This window comes from Musca domestica, unplaced genomic scaffold (genome assembly GCF_030504385.1).
Source record: "Musca domestica strain aabys unplaced genomic scaffold, Musca_domestica.polishedcontigs.V.1.1 10, whole genome shotgun sequence".
NCBI lineage: Eukaryota > Metazoa > Arthropoda > Insecta > Diptera > Muscidae > Musca > Musca domestica.
Genome location: NW_026712115.1, coordinates 9,521,803 through 9,535,989, shown reverse-complemented (window position 1 = coordinate 9,535,989; position 14,187 = coordinate 9,521,803). Strand labels below are relative to the sequence as shown.

The following is a 14,187-nucleotide window of genomic DNA, read 5'->3' as shown; positions in this document are numbered from 1 at the left end:
CTAACAGAATATGTTTTTGTTTTTTGGAAATTTGCAAATTCTTTCCAAATGGTGGAGATTATTATAAGTTCTACTCGGCTTTAATGTGAAATTCTACACAAGGAGCTCCTCGTGACTACTTTACCTCCTGAAAAATAAGTGCTTTACCCCTGAAAGAGAATTATTTATATAGGTACACGATATAGCACCCATACAATGGTGGCCCCCGATATTCGGTATTTTGATGATTTTAGTCACATTTTTTCAATGGAATTGGCTTAAAATATACGCATGGGGTTCCTTCTGAGTACTTTACCCCCTGAAAGAGAATTTTCTACATAGGTCTACGTTTTAGTATGTCACCCATGTAACGGTACCCCGAGATATTCGGTATTTCCAGAATTTTTGCGACATTATTCACCCGAATGAACCTATGACGGAAAATTGTCTATGCAGGCGACGTCTTAATATAGCCCCCATACAACGGTACATAACTTTATTCGGTATTTTGATGATATTAGCGACATTATTCACCGGAATTATTCGTATTTGAAGTTCGGAATCGTTACTACACCATGTCTTCGTATAGCCCACATATAAAGGTTTTCATTTGAGAGGTATTTTTCGAGGGATTTTTTTTAAGTTCCTTCCAAATGGTGGATGGTATAAAAAGATCGGCCGGCCAAGCTTCGCTGCTTCTTTACTTGTATTTGTTTTTAGTTTTGACCATGTTTTCCATTTAATATGTTTTGGCTTACATTATGATTATTTAAATTATTGATCCTTTATGGAGGATATACCGAAGGAGTGGACCTTTATTATCTTCTCATCAGAACTGACTCTGATATACATTACAACGTACCCGATTTGGACTATATCGACTACCTCCTTTGAAATATTTGCGATGTATTAAATAAATTGGATCACAGCATTCAACTTCATCTAATAGTGATAACAAATATTTGGATGTGCAAATTTTGAAGAAAATCAATTTTTTTGGGAATAATTGTTAATTATAGCTTTAACCTTTTGTGAGGGAGATCTGTTCTTTCATTGAAAAAATATTTAGATATACCATCTTCACATAGGGTTTAATGTTGATAAAAAAATATTGAAATGTTCCTATGCTCATGTCGTGTTTAAAGAACTTCATGGCTGTCAAAATTTTGACCGGTTGTGGGGGAGGTACCAGAAGGAGTGGACAGATTTTGTGTTAAAACAAAGTATTAGTATGTGTTAAATTTAAAGATAATCGGACTCTTTTTTCATTTTATAAGGTTTATAATTATTCCAAATTTTGACCCTTTATGGGGGAAGTACTTGAAGTAGTTTGCCGATATTGTTAATTTTCACACCTGGCCTAAAACTGATAAAAATATTAGAATTTGCAAATTTTGCACAAAATCGAATGATCCTTTCTCTTTCTATGAGGTATCCTACTTTTTTTTTAATCTCGACTTTTGTTGGGGAGGTGCCAGAAGAAATGTAACGATTTTGCCCTTCACCGAACTCGATATATTTCGATGCACCATACTCCCTTCGAGAGTTATCGTGCGCACCAGCCAGACAGACGGACCGACGGATACCCCTAGATAGACTCCAAATGTCTTGAAACGAATTTGGTCCAAAGAAAACACTTTTTGGCCGTATCAAATGATATATACCCTCTGTAGCTACATAGCTGAGGGTATGTGTCCAGCTTTTGTGCAGTTTTCACCCAATTTGCTAATTGGTGGTTGGAATCGAAATTGAGAGATATTATAAAATTAGTGGAGTCCTAGATGGTCAAGAGAATCCATAATTTACAATTTTTATACAGAGTTTTTTATTTAGGAGAACAAAAATTTGCATAATCGCCATTCTTCCAAGTTTCAAAACTATAAGTTTGGAGACTTTTCGCAAAAGCCTTTCATGTGCTTTAATTACATTTTTTCGATATGCCCTTAAACATAAACAACGACAAATATACATTCATGTATATGTTTGAAAATGTGTTGGCCAGCGCGGAATTTAATAAACTAAAACTAAATTCAATACATAAATATTTAATACAATTAAAAGTTAATTCTTAGCTAATGACTTGGGAGTAGTTTAACGACAGTAACAATTATGCGAACGGCGACGACACATTCCTCCCCCACCATCACCTCAACTAATTGTGGCAGCAAACAGCTTAAGTTGCAACTGTCAGCGAATTGTTAACCCAAGTGTCATGACATGTGTTCGGACTGATTGTACATAGCCACCTACAAACTTCAAGTGGCCAAGAGAATGTCGTTAAGAATGCCCGGCATAAGACAATTGTGTAAAGGCAACCTGCAAACAACGGATAGAAGCCAAGCAACTTAACTCAACTCAACTTGACTTTGTTTGCTACAAAAAAAAAAACGAACACCTTACAACATGACTTGACCTGGCTAACTAGAGGGTAATTGAATGATTGTGGGTAGCTGGGATTCCAAAGACATCAGCTGCATCAGACGCTGCGGCGAAGAGTGAATGCAAGGCATTCTCAAGTTTATCTTTATCCGAAGTGGGAATGTTATTAAGAGCGCTGAGAAAAGCTGGTAGGAAGAACAACAGCCACAAACAAATAGACAAAGTAAATGTTGACAGTTAGCAGGGGGTCAAGTGTTAAAGTTTTACCTCCTTTTTTCCCTGAATTTCTTAGAAATTTGTCAGGGGCCATTTTTCCCCTCCACTAAGTATCATGCAATTTATAGCAAAAAAGCAAACAACACCCAGTTTTGCCTCAAGATGATATACTTTCCGATTTTAATATTAATTTAATGTCTCGTTTTGCAAATCTAATTTCAGTGCGACGATTTGATTTCCACCGGTGACATGGCAGTGTTTGCTTCTCGTTTGGGCCCCAATACCTCCTGGCATCCAGGTTGCTTCGTGTGCTGCGTTTGCCGTGAATTGCTTGTCGATCTTATCTACTTTCATCGAGATGGACGCCTGTATTGTGGCCGTCATCACGCAGAAACTTTGAAACCACGCTGCTCCGCCTGTGATGAGGTAAGTTTTCATTTTTTTTTCTTTGTTTTACTGTCTGGATAAAGTTTTCTCGGATGTGAATTAATCATGTTGAGAGTGCTTTTACTCGAGACTAATGTCACTTGTTAAAAGTTGAAGGAAGTTATGAGTTATTAATAATAATTATAAATGACTCAGTCTGTGAATATCGTATTGTGTTTAAAGAAAGGAAAGTGTCAGACATTTTGTTTTGAAGATTTATGTTGTTTTTGGAAAAAAGAAAAGTTTAGTCATATTCTTTATTGTGTTGGATGATCGAATACTAAGTGCATGGGAAATTGTATATGTCATAAACAATTATATATCAACAGGATTTCGTTTTCACAAGGTCTGTTACCCATTGATACCTCATAATTAAAAACCGAAATTTTGTGCGCCCTCTATTTTTTGTCTCGATTGATGTTAAAAGTTTCTTGCTTTCTTTCTTTTCTTGCACAATCATACAGAACCAGAAAAATATGTAAAAAATTCACATTTACGTTTTTCGATATGTGTGTACTTTCAATACAATATTTGCAACCCCTAGTTCATTAGTTATTTTTTCACGTCTAGTTTGGCCATTCTGGACATGTCCAGCCACAAGGAGTGTCTTTTTATACCGGCCAAAACGTGTCTCATCGAAATAACGGTTTTGGACCCTAGGTCTCTTTGAACAAAATCCGTTTCAGGATATTTAAAATCGATCGAGAGGTGTTCCTGTCACTGTCTCTGGACGGGAGTATCCGATTTGTTCCAAACTTATATCGAATTCGGAGATGAGCAATTTCGGTTCACTCCTTCTTTTACCTCCCACACAAAAAGTAAAAAATTTCACAAAAAAATAATGTCCCTAATAGAACAAGAAAATACCATCCAATTATGTTCAAACTTTGCAAATCTCAATATTAGTATCAGTGCTAGACCAAGTGCGAAAATGGGCTATATTGACCCACTCCATCAAGTACCTCCCCCACAAAAGGTAAACAATTTGAATAAACTGTGAAATAAGAGCCAGATTGTATAAAAATTTCGCACATCTCAATATTTCTACAAACGCAAGATCTAGTACGAAGAGCGGATAGAAGGGACTACTCCTTCTGGGACCTTCCCCACAACGGATTGAAGTTTTGAATAACCATGAAGCTCATAAAACGCTAAATAAGCATCCGATTCATTTCAAACTCGGTACATCCCAATATCTCTACAAAATCAGTTGTGAAGATAAAATATATCAGACCATTTGTACTGGTACCTCCCCAACAACAGGTCAAAATTTTTAATAATTTTAATTCTTATAAAAAGAGATATAAGCGTCCGATCCCTTGTACTTCCATCATATTTTATGAGATATGTGTTTTTTTTTTTTTTTTTTTTGGCACGTCCTTATATTTATATCAGGTTTCGGACATTAAGGTCATCTTTTGAATAATAATAACGCAAGTCAAAATACATTTTGAAAACTTACATAGGCCGAGGGAATTCAAAAGGAACGGATCCAAATCTTATTTTGGAAAACCAAGGATTTCTAGCATATGTTTCGTCTCAAACTTGCTGCCCAACCATAATTTTTTTTTTAATCTCTGCCTTGTTTCCAATTACTTTTTGTCTATGGTCTTCAAATAGCCTTCATTTAACTCTTCAGGGCACAGCTCAACCCTATATCGTTACCTTGCTAATTTAAATAATATGACGGTTCCTTTCCACATTCCGTAGCCATTTTATACTGATCCTGTAGTTTTTTCGGGAAGCCCCAGGACAAGCAGTGATTTTGCGGACTGGCTCGCTGTGTCATCCCCTCATTATCGTTTCGGGGTATCTGTTCCAAGGATGAGTGCTTGTAGCTGTAAATACTGTTATAGATGCCAAGGCACCTATATCGGTGCAGGATGACGACGGAGGGCGACTTATAAGTACATCAACGACAGCCGGCTATACTATTGGGTTGCTGTTTTGTTTTTCTATTTGGGACACCATCCCCATAATCAATATAGGTGTGCGGAAAATCTGGTGTGTGGACACATCAGTTCATTAGGTGGGATGTTTCAACTTTAAAAAATAGGCAAATGTGATCATCCACCCTGCCCCTTATCTAGAGATGTGCTTTATAGGAAACTGACAAACTCCCTCGGACTAATAAACACCATATTAAGACTCTATGAAAAAACGGGATCGTTTAAGCTCAGCTTCGATAATATCCCTCGACCGTTTTAAGGATAGTATCAGTCAGCTACAATGAAGGCGATGCTATTCGACTGCCCATCCGTTCATGTCCTATGTAGAAGTAGTAAGGCAGTTTGATTTAAATTTAGAGAATATAGATCCATGTAAAAATTATTGTTCTCAGACCGAAGGTCAGATCCGAAAAAAAAATTCTCTCAAACGACGTTGACCAGCCGTAGGGTACATTAGCCTGTATACTAGCTGAGTATACATCCTCTAATGGAGAAAAAAGGGAAACAGACTGTCAATAGTTGTTGGAGACTTTTGAATATCTTTGTAACTAATGGTGTTGTTTATTTCAAATTTGTTGTGGATAGACCCAAAGAGGGGTCAAAACGTGTACTGACTTAGTACTTAAAACATGACCTAGTTGTCAACTAAATTATAGAAAACATGTGTTAGTTCTGAAAATTTTTGCAAGGTATTATTGATAACTTAAGCGAAATAACAGAGTGTATATACCAATATTGAATGAAACACATATCGGAAGCTATATCTGAACCGACTAAATTTCCCATACGAGTTTCTGGGCTAAATTTGGTCGTGTCTGCCAAACCAAGGCCTAAATATGTCTACTCTTAGCAACCAAATCTTAAAAATGTATGAGTTAATCATTACTTATGAAATGTAGGTGCACTATTATATAGCGGTAGTACAATATATTCGATATTGTCAAGTTTCGGCAAAAAATTAAAACCCAATTTGTAAATTGTTTGTACGGTTTCGCAGTTGAAAAACTTCTAGCCATTTTTTTTAGCTGAAGTGGCTATAATTTAATATTTTCTTTGATATCTAATCAGAGTCGTCTTAACGCCGTGTTTGTTCTTTTCAGTTTTTACTCTCAGGTGATGGATCTTATCGCATTTCAACTTTGTTAGCGAAAATAATGACCAAATAGCACTACGACCACTCAAACATGCCACCATTCTGAAAGTCTCTTACCTTCACCTGGCGTTATCAATATTCCTTCAAGTTCAAAAGTCTCAATCATGCTTATACATATCAAAATTTGCAATGACACTAAACTTTTGCCAGCTCACGACCATGGCACGCACTTAACTTCGAAGAAATTCCAATACTTTAGCCCAGCACAATGCTCCCAAACACCTTTGGTCATGAATAGTTTTTCATCCCCGGTAACAATGCACCGCAAAAGAAAGTTAGTTTAAGTTTTTCCTTTTTCTTTTTACTCGTTTTCTTTTTGATTTTAAGTGACATAAAGAAGAAAATGCGACTAGTCATGTAACGGAATAACCAAAACTTTTTCCATTTTCCCTGCTCTGTCTTACAGATTATCCTGGCCGATGAGTGCACCGAAGCAGAAGGACGTGCCTGGCATATGAATCACTTTGCCTGTCAGGAGTGCGAAAAGCAATTGGGTGGCCAGAGGTACATTATGCGTGAGGGCAAGCCCTATTGTCTGCTCTGTTTCGATGCGATGTTCGCTGAATACTGTGATTACTGTGGCGAAGCTATTGGCGTAGATCAAGGACAAATGAGCCATGACGGCCAGCATTGGCATGCCACCGACGAGTGCTTCTCGTGCAACACATGTCGCTGTTCACTGCTGGGACGTGCATTTCTGCCCAGACGTGGCTCCATCTATTGTTCCATAGCCTGCAGTAAAGGTGAGCCACCGACACCGTCGGACAGTTCGGGCACCGGCATGTACACCACACCCACGCCACCCACTCAGCGAGTAAGACCTCAGACGCGTATTCCGTCAAGTCATGCCTCAAGTTCGCCGCCAATGTCACCTTTGCAACAACAGCAGCATCAGCAAAACTTCAACAATGCCATGTATCAGCTGCAAAGTCAGCAAATAGCGGCTGGCATCTCGAATAGCAGCAGTGTGAATGTTGTCGGGGGATCCAATGTGGGTTTGGTGGCCATATCCACCTCGTCGGATGGTGCTAAGCAAAGTTATCCCACCTCGGATTCAGATGCGGGTGTGGTCAAGGATATGGAGCATACGGCAGGTGATTTTACCGACTTTTCGGGAGGCATTAACTCGTCGTCCTCCCAGAATATGTCACCCCTAACATCGCCGGGAGAATTCAATCATTTGATGCCAAAGCCCATGGAACTGAAACGTGAAGGGCCGTATAATTTCAATGAAATGGCTCTCAACCTGGATTCAACCTGGCCCAATAAGCCCATATTGACAGGAGCCACTAGCTATAACCTGCAAAGACAGCTGCATCAAATATCCGAAGTGGAAAATTCGAAAACCTCCAGTATGCCTGAGCTGTCGATACAAACAAATTCTTCGTTACCTAAAAATCCAAATGCCATCACTCAACAATATGGAAATTGTCCAGAATATTCACAACCCTTGCAACAAACGCAGGCACATCCTGCAACTTCTGCACCGCCCTCGGAGGTTCCTGATCTTCCAACACCAAATTTATCGGTGGCCTCAACAGCTCTTCCTCCAGAGTTGATGGGATCGCCCACAGCCTCGGCCGGTGAACGTTCCATTGTGTCACATCAGTCAGCTCAGTCGGGTACAAATCCGCCCATACATCCAGTTTCTATTTTGAGTGGAGCATCCTCATCGTCACCTATGAGCGGTGGTGGGGAGAGTAAAAAAGCCAAAGGTGTTCGATTCGAAGGTATACCCGCCGATACATTGCCACGATCTCGCAGTTATTCGGGCAATGGTGCCGGGACCAATCGAAGCACTGATAACAGTTCTGAGCCAACGCAACGACATGGCGGTCACTCTTCACGACGACGAAGACGACGAAAATCTCATCGTTCCGGCAGTGGTCATCGTTCCAATTCCACAACACGAGCCGACACATACAACACAACACAGCCGCTCTCATCTTCGTACCAAGGACCACCTTCCATTCTGCAATCAGCCACATTAGATCCTACCCGACATCATCATTCATCGCAGACTACCATGTCGACCGGGCAACACGATGACGATTCAGATGATGCGTCCAGTGTGTGCTCGACCTGCTCTTCCAGTTCGTCCAGTTCCGAGGATTATATGATGTATCAACTGCCACAGCGACGTCATTATGGCGGTGTACGCGTCAGTTATGTGCCGAACGACGCCTTGGCCTACGATCGCAAACGCAAGACTTCCGATGCGAACGACAAAGACAAGAATTGTATCATTTCGTGATTTACAAGCAAAGGCAAATGCGTGAGCATCGATGCTGCTGCAATAACTGGTCGGCAACAACATAACTGCCAATTGTGTCCATGCAAAAAACACATCAATGTCTCCCTCCTCCTGTCTTTTCTTCGTCTTTTGTTCTAGCGCTAATGCTGCCAAAGGCAAAATCGATACCGCCGTCGCCAATACCAACGCCACTAGTTTTCGTTTCTACCACCAACACCACCGTCATCTTCTTCAAAATAATTTATGCTGTTAGAAGCAGCTACATATTAATTAAGGATTTTTGTTTTTGTCTTCATCGGTTTCGTGGAGTTTGCATTTGGCGTTTAGATGTTTGATTTTATACATTACCGCACAGTGAATTAAAAACTGAAAATTGTGGATTAAATTGCCTATGTTAAAATAATATATAAGAGATATGTAAGCTGTGCTTTCAAAAATGTAGGACAAAAGTACTAAAGTCGATATTGAAATAATTTTTACAATCCCCAATAGGGATTTAATATCAACCAATAATTCACTCCTTCGATTCGTTGAAGAATATTTAAATATTATGAAAAAAAAAATTGAAATGTTTGAAGGAAGTTCTCTCCCTTCTCGCATTCATTAAGTCATTTAACTTATGCAATTTTCCTACTCAGTGAACCTAAATGGGACGTATTTTATTTGTAGACATTTGCCATTCCATACAGATCTCCTAGACGCCCCACAGTAAATCAGAAATATTTGCAAGTCCGTTAACCACTTAAGACTTTCTTTCAATCAAAGGTTTGGTCCAACCGTTTCAACCGTAGTTATACGATGATTTTTAAGCCTTTGACACAGATAAATAAGTCATTTTAAATTCCAAGATGTTCAGGTAGGAAGCTCTTTTTTAAAATCTACGAACTTTGTTTAGGAATTCCTTGTTTATAGACGCTAGTAAATTTCCGCTTACTTCTTAAAAAATATTTCTAAAAACACCAAAATTCTAGAACAAAAATTTTAAAATTTAGAAAAAAAAATAAAAACAACTCTTTTCGTCGCCAGGAAGATCTTAAAAAATGGTCAAATGGTCACCTGGTCACCATTTGTCAAACATATTAAAACGTGTTAAATTCGGAACTGCAGGATTTGGCCTTTTGTGGAAAGAAAAGAGAAAATATATTTCAGGAAAATCAGGCACTGATTTTTAGAACACAGATTTACTTGTTATACACGGGAGTGAAAATTACTCGCGAGCAGGAATGTCATAAGAGTACGAATTTTATACGAAGTTTACTTTCTACATGTTTGTTAGGGTGTGAGAGCTTCAGACTTGCTCCTGTTTGAGAAAATTGAATGAGAGTGGTCACGCATGAAATAAAGTACAAGTTTACTCTAAGAGTGAAATCGAGTGGTATTTTAGTTGCTAATTTGTATCTGGGAGTAACAGCAAACTGCAGATACAAGGATCAGATGGATTTTTGTATGCTCGTGGTAGTTTGTTGGTACAGATTGGCGGCAATGCTCTTCAACATGTTTGGCAAAAACTAAAAAGAGTACTCTGAAAGAGTAGAATCTTTTAATATGCTAGTGATTTTCACTCTCTCTCTCTTTCTCTCTCTCTACTTCGGGCGAGTATTTCGGAGGTCTTCTGATTTAACAAATATTAAGGAATAGAGCAACATTTTCTATATTGGAAAGCGAAAAAATGCATACTGATATTGCAACAAGCGTTGCAGACGGACGAATAAAATGATATTTCTAGATCAGTTCCAAATATCTTTAAAACGATTTCGTCCAAAGCGTTCAGTGTAACTATCCCGTATTTTAATAAGGTTCTCGAAATTCGATATAGTTACACTATGGAAATGCAAAAATATCTTTTTCAGTTATTCTCTCATAAAATTATAAAAAATTCTCATCTTAGTTCCACATCCCCGGTCATAATCTCCATTGAAATTATTCCTCCTGGGGGATGACCATTGAAAAATGTTCGGACATAATCCCCAGAAAGAAAACAAGTAAAAAAAACAATAAGTTCGGCCGGGCCAAACTTTTAATACCCTCCACTTTAGGGTAAAGGAAACATTAGAAGAAATGTGGCAAAAACCATCAAAATACCGAATATCGGGAAGTACCGTTATATGGGGCTATATCAAATCATGGAACTATACATACAATGTTTCGCCAACGGAGCTAGAACCCATTATGATTACCAATTTTCAGACAAATCCGTGAAAAAATGTGGCAAAAATCATCAAATTACCGAATGTCGGGAGGTACAGTTATATGGGGGCTATACCAAAACGTGGACCTATAATTACAATGACTCACCACACGAACATGGGTCATGATCTACAACTACCAATTTTCAGAGTAATTACAATGACTCACCACACGAACATGGGTCATGATCTACAACTACCAATTTTCAGAGTAATTCTTGAAAAAATGTGTTAAAGATCATCAAAATGCCGAATATTGGGAGGTACCGTTATATGGGGACTATATGTAATGTTTTACCACACGCACAGGGACCCATTATGACCTACAAGTACCAATTTTCAGACAAATTCGTGAAAAAATGTGGTACCGTTATATGGGTACCGTTATATGGGGACTATACCAGAACGTGGACCGATATATCTCATTTTCAATACCAACCATCCTAGACACAATACAAATTGCTCTGCTAAATTTTGGCGCTCTACGTCAAATAATGTGGGCTGTATCGTGATTTCAACAGACAGACAGGCAGACAGACAGACAGACGGCCATCGTTAAATCGACTTAGAATTTTATTCTGATTATGATAAGAATTTTATTCTGATTAATTTATGGGGTCTACGACGAATATTTAAGGATGTTACAAACGGAATGACAAAGTTAATATACCCTCCTTTCCAAGGTGGAAGGTATAACAAGGTTTGTTGAGTTATGGGCTATGCCACGATTGACTTGAAACCCGGTTTTCCACCCGAAAACTCGGATACAAATACTGGATTTATTCAAATTGGTATCATTTGGAAGCTTATGAAAATACCTATCCAACAAGAGATCATATGATGGTTGTTTGAACCGGTTCGAGATCAATACATAAAATTTTGTATTTTTGTATCGAAGCTTTTTGAAAAGTCGAAAATGACCCCTTTGGGGTATTAAGGTATATATACTACATTATAGCCTCTTGCTCTTCCAAAATGGTGCCATATGTGGTGATATCTCTTGAAGTTCCGAAGATATTGGCTTTAAAATCGAAGGTTGTCTACTTACAAAAGTTACAAAGTTTGGAGAAAACTATGGATTGTGTATCCGGTGTTGAACATCTTAAAATCTCAGTCCCGGCCGAAGTCTGGCTAATTTTAAAAGCTCTAAAAGATACATGGAAAAATTGTGTGCATATCAGTTTTGTAAAAACGGATAAAACCCGGAATCCGCATTTTCGAGTCGAATAACCGGGTATTTCCCACTCGAAAAAATTACTTTGCCGTAATCAGGTTAAAAATACCTACATCATTATTTTGGGGATTATGTCTGCTACTTTCTAGGGATTACGACCGATTATTTTGGACATAATCCCCACTCCATTATGGGGGTTATGATAATGGGGATTATATCTGTGGCACCTGAAGATGGGTCATATCGGTCCACTCTTTTTGGTACCTTACCCATAAAATAAGTTCGATCCTCCATTACTTCCAATATTTTGGTGTGGTGCGAAGATTTACAATATCTGCTGACAGCGTCCGTTACCTTCCCAACAAACGGTCTACATTTTGAAAAAAGCTCCACAATAAGATGGAGTGCAACTGTGAACCGGTTACGTATACCTCGAACTGCTTGCATGAGACCCCGTGTAGTACATGAATTGATGAACACCACAACAATTTTAAACCGATTTAATGAAGTCTATCCCATCTGCTGAAAAAAGATACTAGTTACAGTTCTAAGATACATGAATGAACGTTTGTAGTATTCTTTAGATGTTTCTTATTGGTCCACATTTATGTATAGCCCCCCATAAAACACAAGGTCCCAATTCCCAACAAAATCAGCTATTATATTTTGAGTTCTCAGTGGATAGTTTAATTTTTTGCAAAATTGAAGTTTGTTTGTATAAGATTAGAGACGATTTGTAGAGGTTTCTTCTTCATAAACTCCAGGTCATTTACGATTTGAAAACACTGTGCTTCGTTATTGACTTCCAATATACACACATTTTTGTTTTGCAGCCAGTAGCAAAGAGGTTGCAACCAGACAGACCGGTAATTTGGTCAAGTTGGCATGGCCAATGTGCATGCAATAAAATAATACGTATTGGCATCATTTAATCATGGCCTTTGGCTAGACTGCTTCTTTGCTGCTGCTGCTGTTTTTATTTCTTTCCTACCATTTTTGGCAAAGGCCTGCCTCCTTATCTCTTTGAAATTGAAAAATAAAAGATTTTTCTTTTCAAACGCTAAACCAAAATTGATGACTTTCGGCATACGATAATATCGTGCCCATGTCATTCGATGTAAAACATTTAAATTTCAAAATTTTACGACATATCTTTTATGACATAAAATATGATTTATGTACCAAATATGCTTAGGACTATAAATTCTTTCGAAAGGATGTAAATTTTAAATCTATAATAATAGTTAAGAACGAAAAAAAAACAAAACAAGTTTCTATGTATAAGTATATAGTTCTTACCATGTATTATTATGTATAAACACATACTCACACAGATGCTACTGTAAATACTTTCACATTTATAGCAACATGATATATATGAAAGTGAATACAAAGTCTAAAGTACAATCCACACATCTAATTATTTGTGTTTTCTTTTTCTAAACAAAATAAAACTTTACAAATAAGTTCACGTGAACATCATCAAAAACTAACAATAACAATGGAAAAGTAATAACAATAACTACAACATTTTTGTTAACAGTGAAAAAGCGAAGCAATAACTTTTATTTGTGAAGAAAATCGCCTAGCTTTAAGTGCAACTAGATTTAAGCTATTCTTAAACAAACAATTATTTATATTTATCTTATGAAATCTAGGTATTTATATATTTATGGTTAAAAACGAATGAAACTGATTACATATTAAGTATGATATACACTCCTACATATACACACACTTATATATATATTTATATAGCAAACAAAATGTTTAACTCCAAAAAATATGCATATTTTTAAACCAAGTTTATCTAAATTATTAAATAACTAACTCTTAGCTGTAAGGTGAACTTTATTTGAATAAAAGAAAACTGAATTAACTGGAAAATGCCATTTTTTTTTAATTGAGAAAGGATTGACAAAGAATCTTATTCCATAACTTCGAGGCTGATTAAAATAATACTCAGAATTTTATGTGAGCTCTCTACCATGCTAGAGACGACATTTTAATCGGATCGTCTCGAGATGGGAAATAGGGAGGGATCATTTCTAGAAAAGTTTTCTTGAGGACAAAATATAAGAAAAAACAAGCTAAAAAGTATCGGTCGGATGTGACTTGCGTTATGATTATTCAAACTCTTGATCCTTGATTGGGATAGTTCGGAAGAAATAAAGTTGAATAATTATTATGATGGTAATTGTTAATCAAAATGTTAAACTTTTATGGGAGATACGAGAAGATGTGGGAAGATAAATTTCACATTCACATCAGATCTCTGGCAGAAAGAAATATTTAAGAGATCTTCCCACCAGATCTTGCGTTAGTAAAAAAATTGGGATGTGTGAAATTTAAAGAGAATCGGGTGCTTTTTTTGGCACTCAATGCGAGTTATTACTATTCAAGCAGTAAAGAAAGCCTTAAAGTCGGGCGGGGACGAATTTATGATACCGTACACCACTTTGCATATTTAG

The 14,187-nt window shown here is 37.4% G+C and overlaps 1 protein-coding gene across 2 annotated transcripts in view; it reads left to right on the top strand.

Moving 5' to 3' along the window:
• LOC131800400 (protein prickle) overlaps positions 1–13,603 on the top strand; it is a 328,219-nt gene extending 314,616 nt beyond the window's left edge. For both annotated transcript variants that reach the window (XM_059126184.1, XM_059126175.1), the window contains exons 5-6: positions 2,797–3,000; positions 6,509–13,603. In XM_059126184.1, the coding sequence (XP_058982167.1) occupies positions 2,797–3,000; positions 6,509–8,356 (2,052 nt within the window). In that variant the 3' untranslated portion in view covers positions 8,357–13,603. The remainder of the gene's footprint in view (positions 1–2,796; positions 3,001–6,508) is intronic.
• The last annotated feature ends 584 nt before the right edge of the window (positions 13,604–14,187 follow it).